This window comes from Biomphalaria glabrata, chromosome 9 (assembly GCF_947242115.1).
Source record: "Biomphalaria glabrata chromosome 9, xgBioGlab47.1, whole genome shotgun sequence".
Lineage (NCBI taxonomy): Eukaryota > Metazoa > Mollusca > Gastropoda > Planorbidae > Biomphalaria > Biomphalaria glabrata.
This window is the reverse complement of record NC_074719.1, coordinates 16,824,862-16,837,352: the sequence shown is the minus strand read 5'-3', so window position 1 is coordinate 16,837,352 and position 12,491 is coordinate 16,824,862. Positions and strand designations below refer to the sequence as shown.

The following is a 12,491-nucleotide window of genomic DNA, read 5'->3' as shown; positions in this document are numbered from 1 at the left end:
AAAAAGGTCTCCTGCCTCACTCCACTTTCGTGGATTAAACCCTGCCCATACGAGCGAGTGGTTGAATTAACTGATCTTACGATCGATTCATAGTTCAATTTTCATGTCTGGACTGTGTTTCACTGCTCGCTCTAAGGGGCAACCCAAATCTCCTCCCCCTGGAGGAACACATACCAATGTCGAGTAAAATTACAAAGAAAAGCGGGTCTGAGCAGACCCTAACAGTCTCCGCTGGCCAGGTAAAGGGCATTAGGCCTGGCATCGAAAAATGTGCTACTAATCGCCTCGCAACGTTGGTACATAGGGAGAACGGGCCACGTTGTGAAAAAAGAGCTACCGTTCTTCCCAACACACAAACCCTGATAACATCTTTTTTCCCCCAAACAAACACTACAATTAAAAAACCAAAAGTCTCAGAAAAAATTAACCCAACACCAACACCTCATACTAGGTAAGTAAGTACCCCCCACACTAATTTAGGTGGAAAGATCAAGCAACATGATCCCCAAATTTCCAAATCTGATACTAAAACTTTCAAAGTCCTTCAATGTAACGTCCGAGGACTTATTCCAAAGACACTTGAAATAACCAACCTGCTCCACAAAGAGTGTGTGGATGTTGCCTTACTACAAGAATGTCTGCTGGTGAAAAAAGAAGTGTCTCAATACCCGGGTACTCTGTTTTCCGCTGTTTCTGTGGGGATTGCCGAGGCCTGGTCACATTGGTGGCTAATGCTCTGGTCGCCAAGAAAGTGTCCACAGACTTGAGTCAGGGGAGGACAAACACTTTGGTATTAGAAGTTTGGAAAAATTATAGACGCTTCAAGTGCATCAATGTTTATAATCCACCAAAACAAGATGACACTGATCAGTCTGGTAAAAAAGTTCATGACCTGTGCAATTCTACTAACCTTTATCTTGTGCAAAATAAACACTCTCCTCCTACTCTTCTGCATGCTAGCAATGGTTCACTATCACGACCAGATCTTTCTTTAGTCTCTGCTAACTTGGAATCTGTCATAACTTATCAAGTACTAGGCGATATTGGTAGTGACCACCTTACAATATTACTGACTGCCACTCTTTCTAAAATGAACACCAAGACCACTAAAGAACCACGAAAGTGGTGTTATAGTAAGGCTAATTGGAAAGGATACGAGACAGCTTTCGACAATGCCCTTGAAAAAATCCATGTAGAGTCTAGCTCTGTCGACCTTGTGTACCGTCAAATAACAACAGCTATCCTGGGCATGGCTAAAAAGTTTATTCCTTCAACTTACCCTTGTAAAAAATTCAAAAACTTTTGGACTGCTGAAATCAACAAACTTGTTATGGCTCGGAGAAGGGCATACAAAAAGGTCCAAAAGAACCCAAACAATCCAATACTCAGGCAGAAATACAACAGACTCAGCCTACTAGTCAAAACGTCTGTTAACAAGGGAAAACGAGAACGTTGGACCAACACCTTTGCAAGGTTAAACCTAAGGGATAGCTCTAAGGCTTGGAGTCTTCTGAGAAATCTCGAAAATGCTGGGCGTACGAAAACAGCAACCCCATTATCTTCACCCAGTGGGGTAACCATTTCATCGAAGAAGAAAATTGCCACCTTGTTGAACAAATATTTTGCTAAGATCAACAAGGCTGCCAAGAAGTCCCCAATGTCAAAAGCCATTGATAAAGCTCGCAAAGCTGATGAAAAAAAAGACCGAAAGGAACCACAGACCGAAAGTGCTGAGGGAACGATGAACTGCCCCTTCTCGATAGTCGAGCTTAATAAGGAAATGCCAGCTTAAAAAGGCTCCCGGGCCGGATGGTTTCACCCCCGAAATGCTTAAGCATGTAGGGGGAAAGGAAGGGCCGTGCTCTTGGCATTCGTAAATAGAACCTGGACATATGGTCATCTGCCCAGGGCCTGGAAACGTGCCACCATTATTCCTATACCAAAAAAAAGGAAAAGATGCTTCCACTGCAGAGGGCTACAGGCCCATCTCACTCACATCTTGTGTGGGAAAGATGCCTAAAAAAATATTAAATGAGCATCTGGTTTGGTACCTTGAGAGTGCCCGTCTTATAGCTCCAGAACAGGCTGGTTTCAGGGCTGGAATGTCCGCTATAGACCAAGTCAACATCTTTGTGCAGAGCGTAGCAGATGGATTCCAAAGGACCGAAAGCACATACGAAGTCTTCATTGACTTAAAACAGGCATACGATAAAGTATGGCGGCCTGGTTTGCTTCATAAGATAAGAGCCGTGGGGGTGCGGGGACGGATATATTACTGGAATAGAGACTTCCTACAAGAGCGTACAATAAGAACAAGGATGTACGGAGAAGTCTCAGGGGAAATTACCCTCGAGCACGGCCTCCCCCAGGGCTCCGTCCTGTCATGCGCCCTTTTCACGGCCTTCATAAATGACCTACCGGCTCAGCTAAAATGCCAAAAGCTGCTATATGCTGATGATATTGTCCTTTGGAAATCCGGAAGGAGCGCAACCTCCATAGAAAAAGTGCTAGAAGAAGATCTCCATACGCTCTGCTCATATACACAAAAATGGAGGCTAGAAATAAACACCTCCAAGACGGTCTATTCTCTGTTCACGCTCTGGACTGGTATTCTCGGGCAACCTTTCCAGCTCTCCCTCAACGGAGTGGCTCTCAGCATGTAAAAGCTACCCAAACTAAAAATGTGTGAGCACATCCAGGATGTTGTAAGAAAGGCCTCAGGGAAACTTTGCATTGTGCGGAAGCTGGCATCCACGAAGTGGGGAGCCCGAGCAGACATGATCCGATTCCTGTATTTAGGAGCAGTCCGATCACAGATAGACTACAGCCTACGTGTGCAAATTTATGGCTCTAGGACTGCTCTTGAACAACTTGATAAAATACAGTCCCAAGCACTAAGATTTGTCTGTGGAACCTTTAGGACAAGTCCAGTAAATGCGGCTGAAATAATGGCTAATATAGGTCCACTAAACCTTAGGAGGGAAAGGTCAGTACTGACCTGCTATGAGCGGTATAAAAGGCTGGATGAATACCTCCCAGCTAGAAAACTAGTGGATGGTTGGAGATGCAGAAGACGTATCCAGATGCAGTCTTTTATGCATCATGCCACTAGACTATCTGATGAAGCTGGCCTCTCCACCAACCGACAAAACATTCAACGCTTTCATCCCCTTCCCCCTTGGTGTCGCCCAACGACCCCAGACATACGCTTGAAATTTTAGTAGACCCTAATGCCACTAAGCAAAGCCGTTCATCTAATGACCTTCAAATCCTAGCTCTGGAGACCATTAATACCTTCAAGCCCAGTGCTATTTTTGCATACACTGATGGGTCGGCATCAATAGATTCTGGAAGAGCAGGCTATGGAGCCTACATCGACTTTCTTGGCTCTTACACAGTCAAAATCTTTGGACCGTGTGGTAGTGTTTGCAGTTTTGATGCGGAGACCATGGCAGTCTGTGAAGCCTTAAAAGTCATTGACTCTCAACTCGGCGAGGGACATTTGAGGGCAACACAGATTGTTGTGGTAACTGACTCAAAATCTGTACTACAGGCTTTGCAAAGCCCCGGACCATGGCCCCTCAATATCAACACTGTCATCATGGTTTCACATAACATTAAACAACGCTATGGCACCCCTGTAATAATGCAGTGGGTACCGAGTCACATAGGTGTGACTGGCAACACAATTGCAGACTCTTTGGCCCACCAAGGAAGGCAAATTCCACCCACTGATCAGGCTGTAAGCTTTCATCAAGCCCTGGCTATAATACAAAAAACAGAAATGGAAAAGTGGTTTGAGTGCTGGGACAAGTCCCAAAAAGCCCGTGGAGTCTGGGAGCGCATGAGGCGCCCTGACAGCACTTCCCCGTGGTGGAGGCTGTCCAGGCCTGAGCAAGCTATTATAGCACAGTGCAGGACAGGCCACTGTCCTGTTGGCTCATATTTCTCGCGGCTAGGGCCAAATTTTGATTCACGGTGCCCCCGCTGCGGGGAAGAAGAGGAAACCGTGCCTCATATTCTGTTTGACTGCCCCAGACTTGCTGATCTCCGTCTCGACAGGTCTGGGAAACCCAAAATTCTCGACCTGTATGGCGACATTTATGCACTAAGCAAGACAGCAGGGTTTCTGTCCAGGGCTTTTGCAAGAGAGGATTTGAGCCTCTCAAGCCCTCATTCTAATGGAGTTTGAGGATGATGATGATGATACATATGATGATATTGACAATATGCTATATACCATAAGATTTATTAAAAAATGATGTACAAACCACAGCGTCCATCTCGTCTTTGCAAAACGTCAGGTATTTTATGAAAACTTCTCAGACGTCTTACAATAGTCTCAACTTCCTCCAGTTCCTGAATAGTGTAGTTTCTATAGGACCAACGCCCCTGAACCATTTTTTTCAAAACATCTGAACATGGTATCACCGGGCTAGTGGTAGAAACTATCGCTGACAAGTATGTACTGGCTGTATCCTGACTTTGTGGCTCTGTACTGTTTTGATACGTGCTCTGTGCACTGATTGCGTGCTGGCTTTGTACTGATTCCGAGGATAGATCTATGCGCCATAGCCATTGTATGTCCAAATATTTAAATATACACACTAAACACATTACGATTACAATTAGGATGATATGTGGTCTTTGCAATCTGTTTTTCTGCATTGTTGTGTTCACTTTTTGGTTAAAAATTGCCTGCCTATACTCTTAAAACGCAGCGTATGTTAGTCCCTGGCATATAATAAATGAATGAAATCGATAGCCTTAACAAGTCTTTTGATACCCCGCTTACTAGGCGGAGGGTTTTTTAATGGGCCTTTTTACCGATACAGAGCCGCTCCTTCCCCAGAATTAATACTATTAACCGTTTTTATTTATATGTGTTTTGCTCTAACTGAAGAAAAGCAACAGAAAAAAATTCAAATAGTAGCTCAGAAGTTATAAAACAAACAATACTTCATATTTAATAATTGTAAAATTGCATCATATAGTCTACATTTGGGATTTAGATCTATGCTGCATCTTGCGATCTTAGAAATAAAGAATAATGAATGCTCTAAGAAAATGTAACTCGATGCTCTGTTTATATTGTATCAGTGGCGTAGCAACCATGGCGCGAAGGGGTTCGATGAACCCGGGTCCATGACCAAGCACTTAAAGTAATAAAAGGTGTCTAGTTGACTGTAAAAATATAAATGATTTAAATTTTAAAATTTGACTTAACAGTCATTGACATAGTTCTGACATACAGAAATAACTGAAATGTGAAATAGAATCTAATTAGTATGATGCAACAACCTTTCATTAGACGACTATCAGGAAGATCGTCATAAAGCGAATGTCAATCTAATTAGTATGATGCAACAACCTTTCATTAGACGACTATCTCGGAGACCGTCATAAAGCGAATGTCAATCTAATTAGTATGATTCAACAATCTTTCATTAGACGACTATCTCGGAGACCGTCATAAAGCGAATGTCAATCTAATTAGTATGATTCAACAATCTTTCATTAGACGACTATCTCGGAGACCGTCATAAAGCGAATGTCAATCTAATTACTATGATTCAACAACCTTTCATTAGACGACTATCTCGAAGATCGTCATAAAGCCAATGCAGACACTTGTGCCCTATGTTTACTACCCCTGCGTAAAAATTGATGTATAGGACTTGGTACAAAGTAGTTTTTACTAATGTAATAAAATAGAAATTTTATCTCAACTGACTCATTAATTAATGTTCACTTGAAATATTATTTAAGATGTGAATTTATGTAAGCCGAATAAGAAAGTGAACAAAACAAAAAAAATTGTGCGAAACTACGAAACACCCAATAATCATCGTTAATTTTATAAAGCCGTAAAATTGTAGAAAGTGTCATGGTCACCATCACTTGTAAGAGGTCGTAACTGAGCCAAGTGTAGGGATACATTACTTCTAAAACAAAACTAATAGCAGCATGGAATGCCTTTGCAATATGTAATGAATACAGACCTATATATATTCTATCTAGACTGGACATGGAGATCTTTTAACACAACAACAAAAAATGTGAAAAACTTTTTTTAAAAAGCTGAAACAAGGCGTAAAGTAATTATAAGAAGTCAAGTTTTTTTTTAACCCTAACCTATGTAACATATAATTTAATGTTTAGATTTAGCTCTAGTAATTAAACATCGAAAATAAGAGCACTCTCGTCTCATAATTATTATTTTGCAATTTCTAGATACATAATCTAAAAAGATCTAGGTAATCAATCTATTTAATTGTAAACAAGATTACTAAAATCAATAGACTGAATTATATCGATCTACTATTTTTGAAATGTTATCTTAATGGAAACTAACAGGAAATGGCTTTATATAGGTTTGTGGTAATGAAGGAATACTTGATAAATGTTTTTACCATACTCAAAAGGGCCTACCATCATAGTCTTGAACCCGGGTCAAGGAGCACCTTGCTACGCTACTGTTTTCTAGAAAATATTTATTGAGTTCACGAAATATCAGAATTATAGATTTAAAAAGAAATCACAGTCTAAATGTAAAAAACAAAAGGCCAAACGCAAAACGGAATTCACTATTAGTGTCTAGATCTAGCTGAAGCAATCAATGAGTTGAATGAGAAATCAAGAAATGATAAAACAAACATTTTGAACAGGCGAGGCAAAGGAAATTCCCATTCTGATACACATCAATCAAAGAATGTGTGCTAGAGCTAAGATTCAAGACAGTTTAACAGTTTACAAACAAAAAGTCGATTTAAAAATTACAACCAAATAAAATGTTATTCATAGAAGGTTTATTGTGTTTATTTGCAAAGTTAAGAAACAATGCAAAAATGTAGTCGGGTACCTTTTTTTTTTCTCAAACTTCTAGACAGTGTTTCTCAAACTTCTAGACAAGGTTTCTCAAACTTCTAGACAAGGTTTCTCAAATTTCTACTTTCATTGACGTGTTAAGAAAGGCGTATTGCCTTTAGCTGTAAAAATGGTGAATTTTTATGAAAAAAAAAACTACTTGCATAATTGATTTTAAAAATTAGATTTTTTCGCTTTCAGAAAAGAAAAAGTAGTTGTTGCATCAGAACTTTGAATGGTCTGTATTATGATGTCGGATTTTCACTATCCTTTCTACTTTACGAGATCTAAACGGGACGGACGGACGGACCGACGGAGAGACAAACCACACAAAACTAATAGCGTCTTTTCCCCTTTCGGAGGCCGCTAATAAAACTACAGCGCTGATTGTCAAGAATCAAAACGGCTTGCAATGCAAGTGTTACCAATAACAAGGGATGTTTGGCTTGGTAGCACAACTAAACTGATAGGGGAATGAAGTTCAAAACTTGATGTAGACTAGAAATGTTGGATTTAAGATTTGATATGACTCAAGACAGCCAGGTAATGTTTTCTTATCACTCAACGCATTGAGAATAATACGTAAGCAAAGAAGACAAGATACACAAACAAGCAAAATGTAAACAAAAACATTTAAAAAAACAAATCTTATTCTCATCTTAAGGACAAGAACTCTGCCCTTAAAACTATATCTATCAATAATGTAAAAATTATTTCCCTTATTGGATGTCAAACTGAATGTTTAATTATCAATAATTAATTGACTTATTGGGTTTTTAAAAATCGATTCATCTTTTGCTAGGTGCAATAAATAATTGTTTATTAAAGTATCAACTTGATCGAAGAATGCGTGAGCGAGAAATAGCGTCAACATTTATTTCAGGGGACTAAACCCAACAAATTTAGCCATATCTGTGAATACTGAAGGATTAGTTCCCCTTGTTGATATCAAGCAATTACCAGCAATTAATTGAATAAGTTGTTATTTTTATTGATTCACGTCTTGTCTATGCCAATGAATAATTTTGCGAAGTTTTAATTTGATCCGAGAATGGGTCTGGGAGAAATAAAGTGCACATACATTTTACCAGACAGACAGAAAGTGAGACAGGAAGAGTGAGTTGATAAAAGCTTTGTATCAACTGAAATTCCTCGACAACAGATGGATAGATCTAGACTTGGGTGCCCCGGGGGGATAGCTTAACCATTTTAGGGCCCCTGCATTTTGACATTCGACAATCATGACACGAGAAAATGTAATGATAAGGCTTGTTTTCGAGTCTGAATATTAATGAGGAGTGCAGTATTACCTGTGGCTACGCAGCCCCAGCTGTGACCTACATATTTATCTTATCTTATATAATACAGACGTTACTTCAAAAAAGAAGATGATTACGTCATGCATATTAAGATTTTCTTTTTGCCGTCTGCGTCTGACCTCGGCAGCAGATTTTCTTTAGGTCTCAAATGTGTATCCCGCGGCCTTTGTAATGACCTCCAGCTGTCTTGTTCTGAAGATGTATGCAACCAGGTGATCTCTTCTATGTCAGCTAAGGCAAGTTGGCGCGATCTATTCCGCCAAACTCTAGCTTGAAGGCGTCCAAAAGCACTACTGGCCATGGCCAGACGGTTATCAACGTCCCTTGATATTATGCTTCCGAGATATGTGAAGTGGTCTACCACGTTAAGGGGCTGTCCAATTACGGTGATCTTTGGGGCTGAGTAGGTTTTATTGAGTGACTTCTGGAACATAACTACTGTTTTCCCGAGGTTTATAGATAAACCGAAAGACCGCAGATCATGTGTAGTGTAAGCTAGCAGGAACAATCATAGGCATAGAGAAGTTCCGTTATGACCCTCTCCTTTGTTTTTGTATGGGATAGTAGACGTCGAGGATTGAACACATTGCCTTCTGAGCTCTTTACTTCATCGTCACCTTTTGTATTAGTTTCAATCATTATTACTAGTCGACAAATAGCAGCGAGAATCATCCTAGACATATTGCCTTCAAGAGCTGATCTATTGACAGTCGCCATAACCAAGTTGGAAAGTTAATACACCGACACTTGGCTTTGACACATAATGTGATCGGTAAGGATACGCCTCCTTATTACAAATACTCACCACAAGAGGTTCTCGAGTCTACTGATCATCTGCTGTACTGGGATAGGCCTATTTTGACTGACAAAACGGTAGATTTTGAACGCCCTGATCTGCTGCACATCGATAAAAAAAGAAAAGCCGCTACCATTATTGACATCGCCGTACCACTATCTCATAATTTAAGAAAAACTGAGTTCGAAAAACAACGAAAATATGAGAACCTAAGCTTGGAGATTAAGCGTTTATGGAAGTTATCTAAAAAAAATAATATACCCAATTGTTATATCAACCGAGGGGATAATAACAACTGACCTCACAGATACCTTCAAGGCCCTTAACATTCCTAGAAAGATTCTCGTTGCCTGTCAGAGAGCGGTACTGCTGCAGACCTACCACATCACCAGAAAATGCCTCAGTGGAAACTGATAAAGGGACTACGATGAATTATGTTTCCCTTTAACGCGTCTGGCTTTATTCATTCAATTTATTCGAGATTTTCAGCCAACTATTAAATGGCTAAATTAAATTAGGAGGCGCGGTGGCTGAACCGTAAAGCGCTTGGCTTCTTGGGTCCCTGGCTCGAATCCTTGTGAAAACTGGTATTTTTAATTTCGGGATATTTGGGGGCCTCTGAGTCCACCCAGCTCTAAAGGGTACCTGACATTAGTTGGGGAAAAGGAAAGGTGGTTGGTCGTTGTGCTGGCCACATGACACCCTCTTTAACAGTAGGCCACAGAAACAGATGACCTTTACATCATCTGCCCTTTAGATCGAAAGGTCTGAAAGGGGAACTTTACTTTATTAAATGTCTAGTTTCTTTGTGTATAAACTACAAAGGAAGTTTTGATAAGCTCTTTGTTTTCGTTTTAAGTCAATGATAAGTTTCCTGCATGTTTAAACAATTCAGAATCTAATGGTCTAAGTAAGCTCTTTGGTTTTTAGCACAAACTCATTTCAATTAGGAGGAAGAGCTAGACTTTATAACTCTTCAACGTAAAACGTATTTACAAACTAATAGACTACTAAGAAGTCACAATAAAGTAGAGTAGATACGAAGATTAACTGCTACGCAATGAGCTATTGTCACTACTGTAGCTCAATTCTTTATTTTTCAGTTGGTAACAATGAATTTCGATTTAGCGTCCTTGATATTGTTTAGTTTGCCCTGATAATCTCCTAACTGTGTTTGTATACTGAAAGATATGCATGCGTCTTTTCACTCTACAACTTGACTTTATTTAATGAAAGTGTTGTACTCTTTATGTACACACCGTGTTCCTGTGTTCCTTATGAATCCATAACACACTTAAACACACAAAGCAGTAACCAAAAGGACCACAGGACCACAGCACCAGCAGTAACCAAGAGGACTACAGCACCAGCAGTAACCAAGAGGACTACAGCACCAGCAGTAACCAAGAGGACCACAGCACCAGCAGTAACCAAGAGGACCACAGCACCAGCAGTAACCAAGAGGACCACAGCACCAGCAGTAAACAAGAGGACCACAGCACCAGCAGTAACCAAGAGATCCACAGGTCCAGCAGTAACAAAGAGGACCACAGCACCAGCAGTAACAAAGAGGACCACAGCACCAGCAGTAACCAAGAGGACCACAGCACCAGCAGTGACCAAGAGGACCACAGCACCAGCAGTGACCAAGAGGACCACAGCACCAGCAGTGACCAAGAGGACCACAGCACCAGCAGTAACCAAGAGGACAAGAGCCGCACACACCTAAGTAGAAAATTCCGATACGAATTTCCGAAACGAAAAAAAACTCTCTTCCTACTTGTACGTCATTCCTCGGTAGATGTCGCCACTAAGAACACACACACACTGTTTTGGTAATCCCTCTCTTGCTCTCACGAGCTTTTTGTTTTCTGTTCATCCCAATGTCATTGATAGCACGGGCCGCAGAGAGCACAGCACACAGGAAATACGATGTCTACACTCCATATTTGATCAACTTATCACATGTCATTGGAACACAACCACCAAGGCGGGTTAAGACCATCAACTTAATGCAAACTTTGTGTCCAGTATTGATCCTAGTTGAGGTGAGGCACATTTGTCATTACGATAGTGTCAACATTTCACCACCTAGCTCAAAGGTTCAGTTACACGCATTATTTCTACCAAGACGATCGCCATGTCAAATCGTAACAAGTAGAACATATAAAAAATAGATTTAAAAAACAAAGCTTATACGAAGTGTGTATGTATCAATTAGTTTGGATCAGTCATGTAATTAAATTCGTAATAGATCTAGACCGACAACCAATTAATTTGTGCGTTAATGATATTTTTAGCGGCCCCCGAAAGGGGAAAAGACGCTATTAGTTTTGTGCGAAATGTCTGTCCGTCCGTCCCGTTTAGATCTCGTAAACTAGAAAAGATATTGAAAATCCGACATCACAATATTTTAGACCATTCAAAGTTCTGATGCAACGGCTACTTTTTCTTTTTTCTGAAAGCGAAAAAATCTAATTTTTAAAATCAGTTATGCAAGCAGTTTTTTAAAGAGAAAAATCTAATTAGTATGCATTATCAGTTAGACCTAAGTTAAAACGAATAGTAATCTTTTAAACGCCATTTGCGTAAACACTTTTTTATTGCGGAAGTGTTTTTTTTTTTTGTTTTTTTTTGAGCATTCGAATAAGACAGGGGTGGGCAACCTTTTTGTACCGAGAGCCACATTTTAAAAAATTTGGGGATATATATATTTGTTTAGTTTCAACAAAAAAGATCCTTGCTCACTGAATGAGACAATAATATATGTTCCGGAAGTTAAATGTCGAGACGAGCGAAACCTGCCCTTGTGGACTATCACCAGAGAATGCTGACCATGCCCTTCAATGGTGTATACTAAATCAGGAGAACCGAAGAGGACTCTGGCCCCAAGATCATCCAAAGACTGCCTAACCCACTGCACGGTTCAACTCAAATATAGGATTACTGATCTGAACCCTACAACACGTAAAGTGAAAACGTAGAAGAAGAAGAACAGATGTATGTGTAATTGAATAGTGTGAACAGCAGCAAGGTTTTTAAAGTGTGGAAATACAGTTTCTGGCACCCATAAAACTCCTGTGCAAGTACTGACTTGAACTTTGCTTTTATAAATTGCACAATTAAGAAATCTTAATAAGTATTTTACTTTTAATCATTTCACTAGAAATAGTTTCACCTTACAGCAAAGGAAAATGACAACAAAATTTTTTATTTTTTTTTTTGCTTGTAGAAATGGGAAAGCCTTGTTTGAAAAGATTTAACATTCATTTGCATTTATCTGCAAGCAGCCAATTGCAATAGAGATTATTAAAAACATGAAATCTGTCTTCCATTCTTCCTAAGAAATGTTGGTAACAAGGTCACAGTCAATGTCCTTCAAGCTACATAACAAATTCTTCCTTGATTCTAATATTCTTCTCATTTGCCTTGCCCAGGATAAGCAAGCGGATATATTGGATTATTTTGTTCATGAATCGAACTACCAATAGCTAACAACCCTAGCTCTT

At 39.9% G+C, this 12,491-nt stretch overlaps 2 protein-coding genes across 2 annotated transcripts in view; one reads left to right on the top strand and one right to left on the bottom strand.

The window, feature by feature from the left end:
• Nucleotides 1-4,951, bottom strand: part of LOC106076157 (uncharacterized) — a 28,799-nt gene extending 23,848 nt beyond the window's left edge. The window contains exon 1 of the mRNA XM_056042090.1: nt 4,272-4,951. Coding sequence (XP_055898065.1) covers nt 4,272-4,668 — 397 coding nt within the window. The 5' untranslated portion in view covers nt 4,669-4,951. The remainder of the gene's footprint in view (nt 1-4,271) is intronic.
• A 2,420-nt stretch (nt 4,952-7,371) lies between these two features.
• LOC129928191 (daf-12-interacting protein 1-like) lies at nt 7,372-11,966 on the top strand. The gene is made up of 3 exons (XM_056041259.1): nt 7,372-7,410; nt 10,312-10,711; nt 11,848-11,966. Exons 1-3 carry the CDS (start codon nt 7,372-7,374, stop codon nt 11,964-11,966), a joined length of 558 nt encoding a protein of 185 aa, XP_055897234.1.
• The last annotated feature ends 525 nt before the right edge of the window (nt 11,967-12,491 follow it).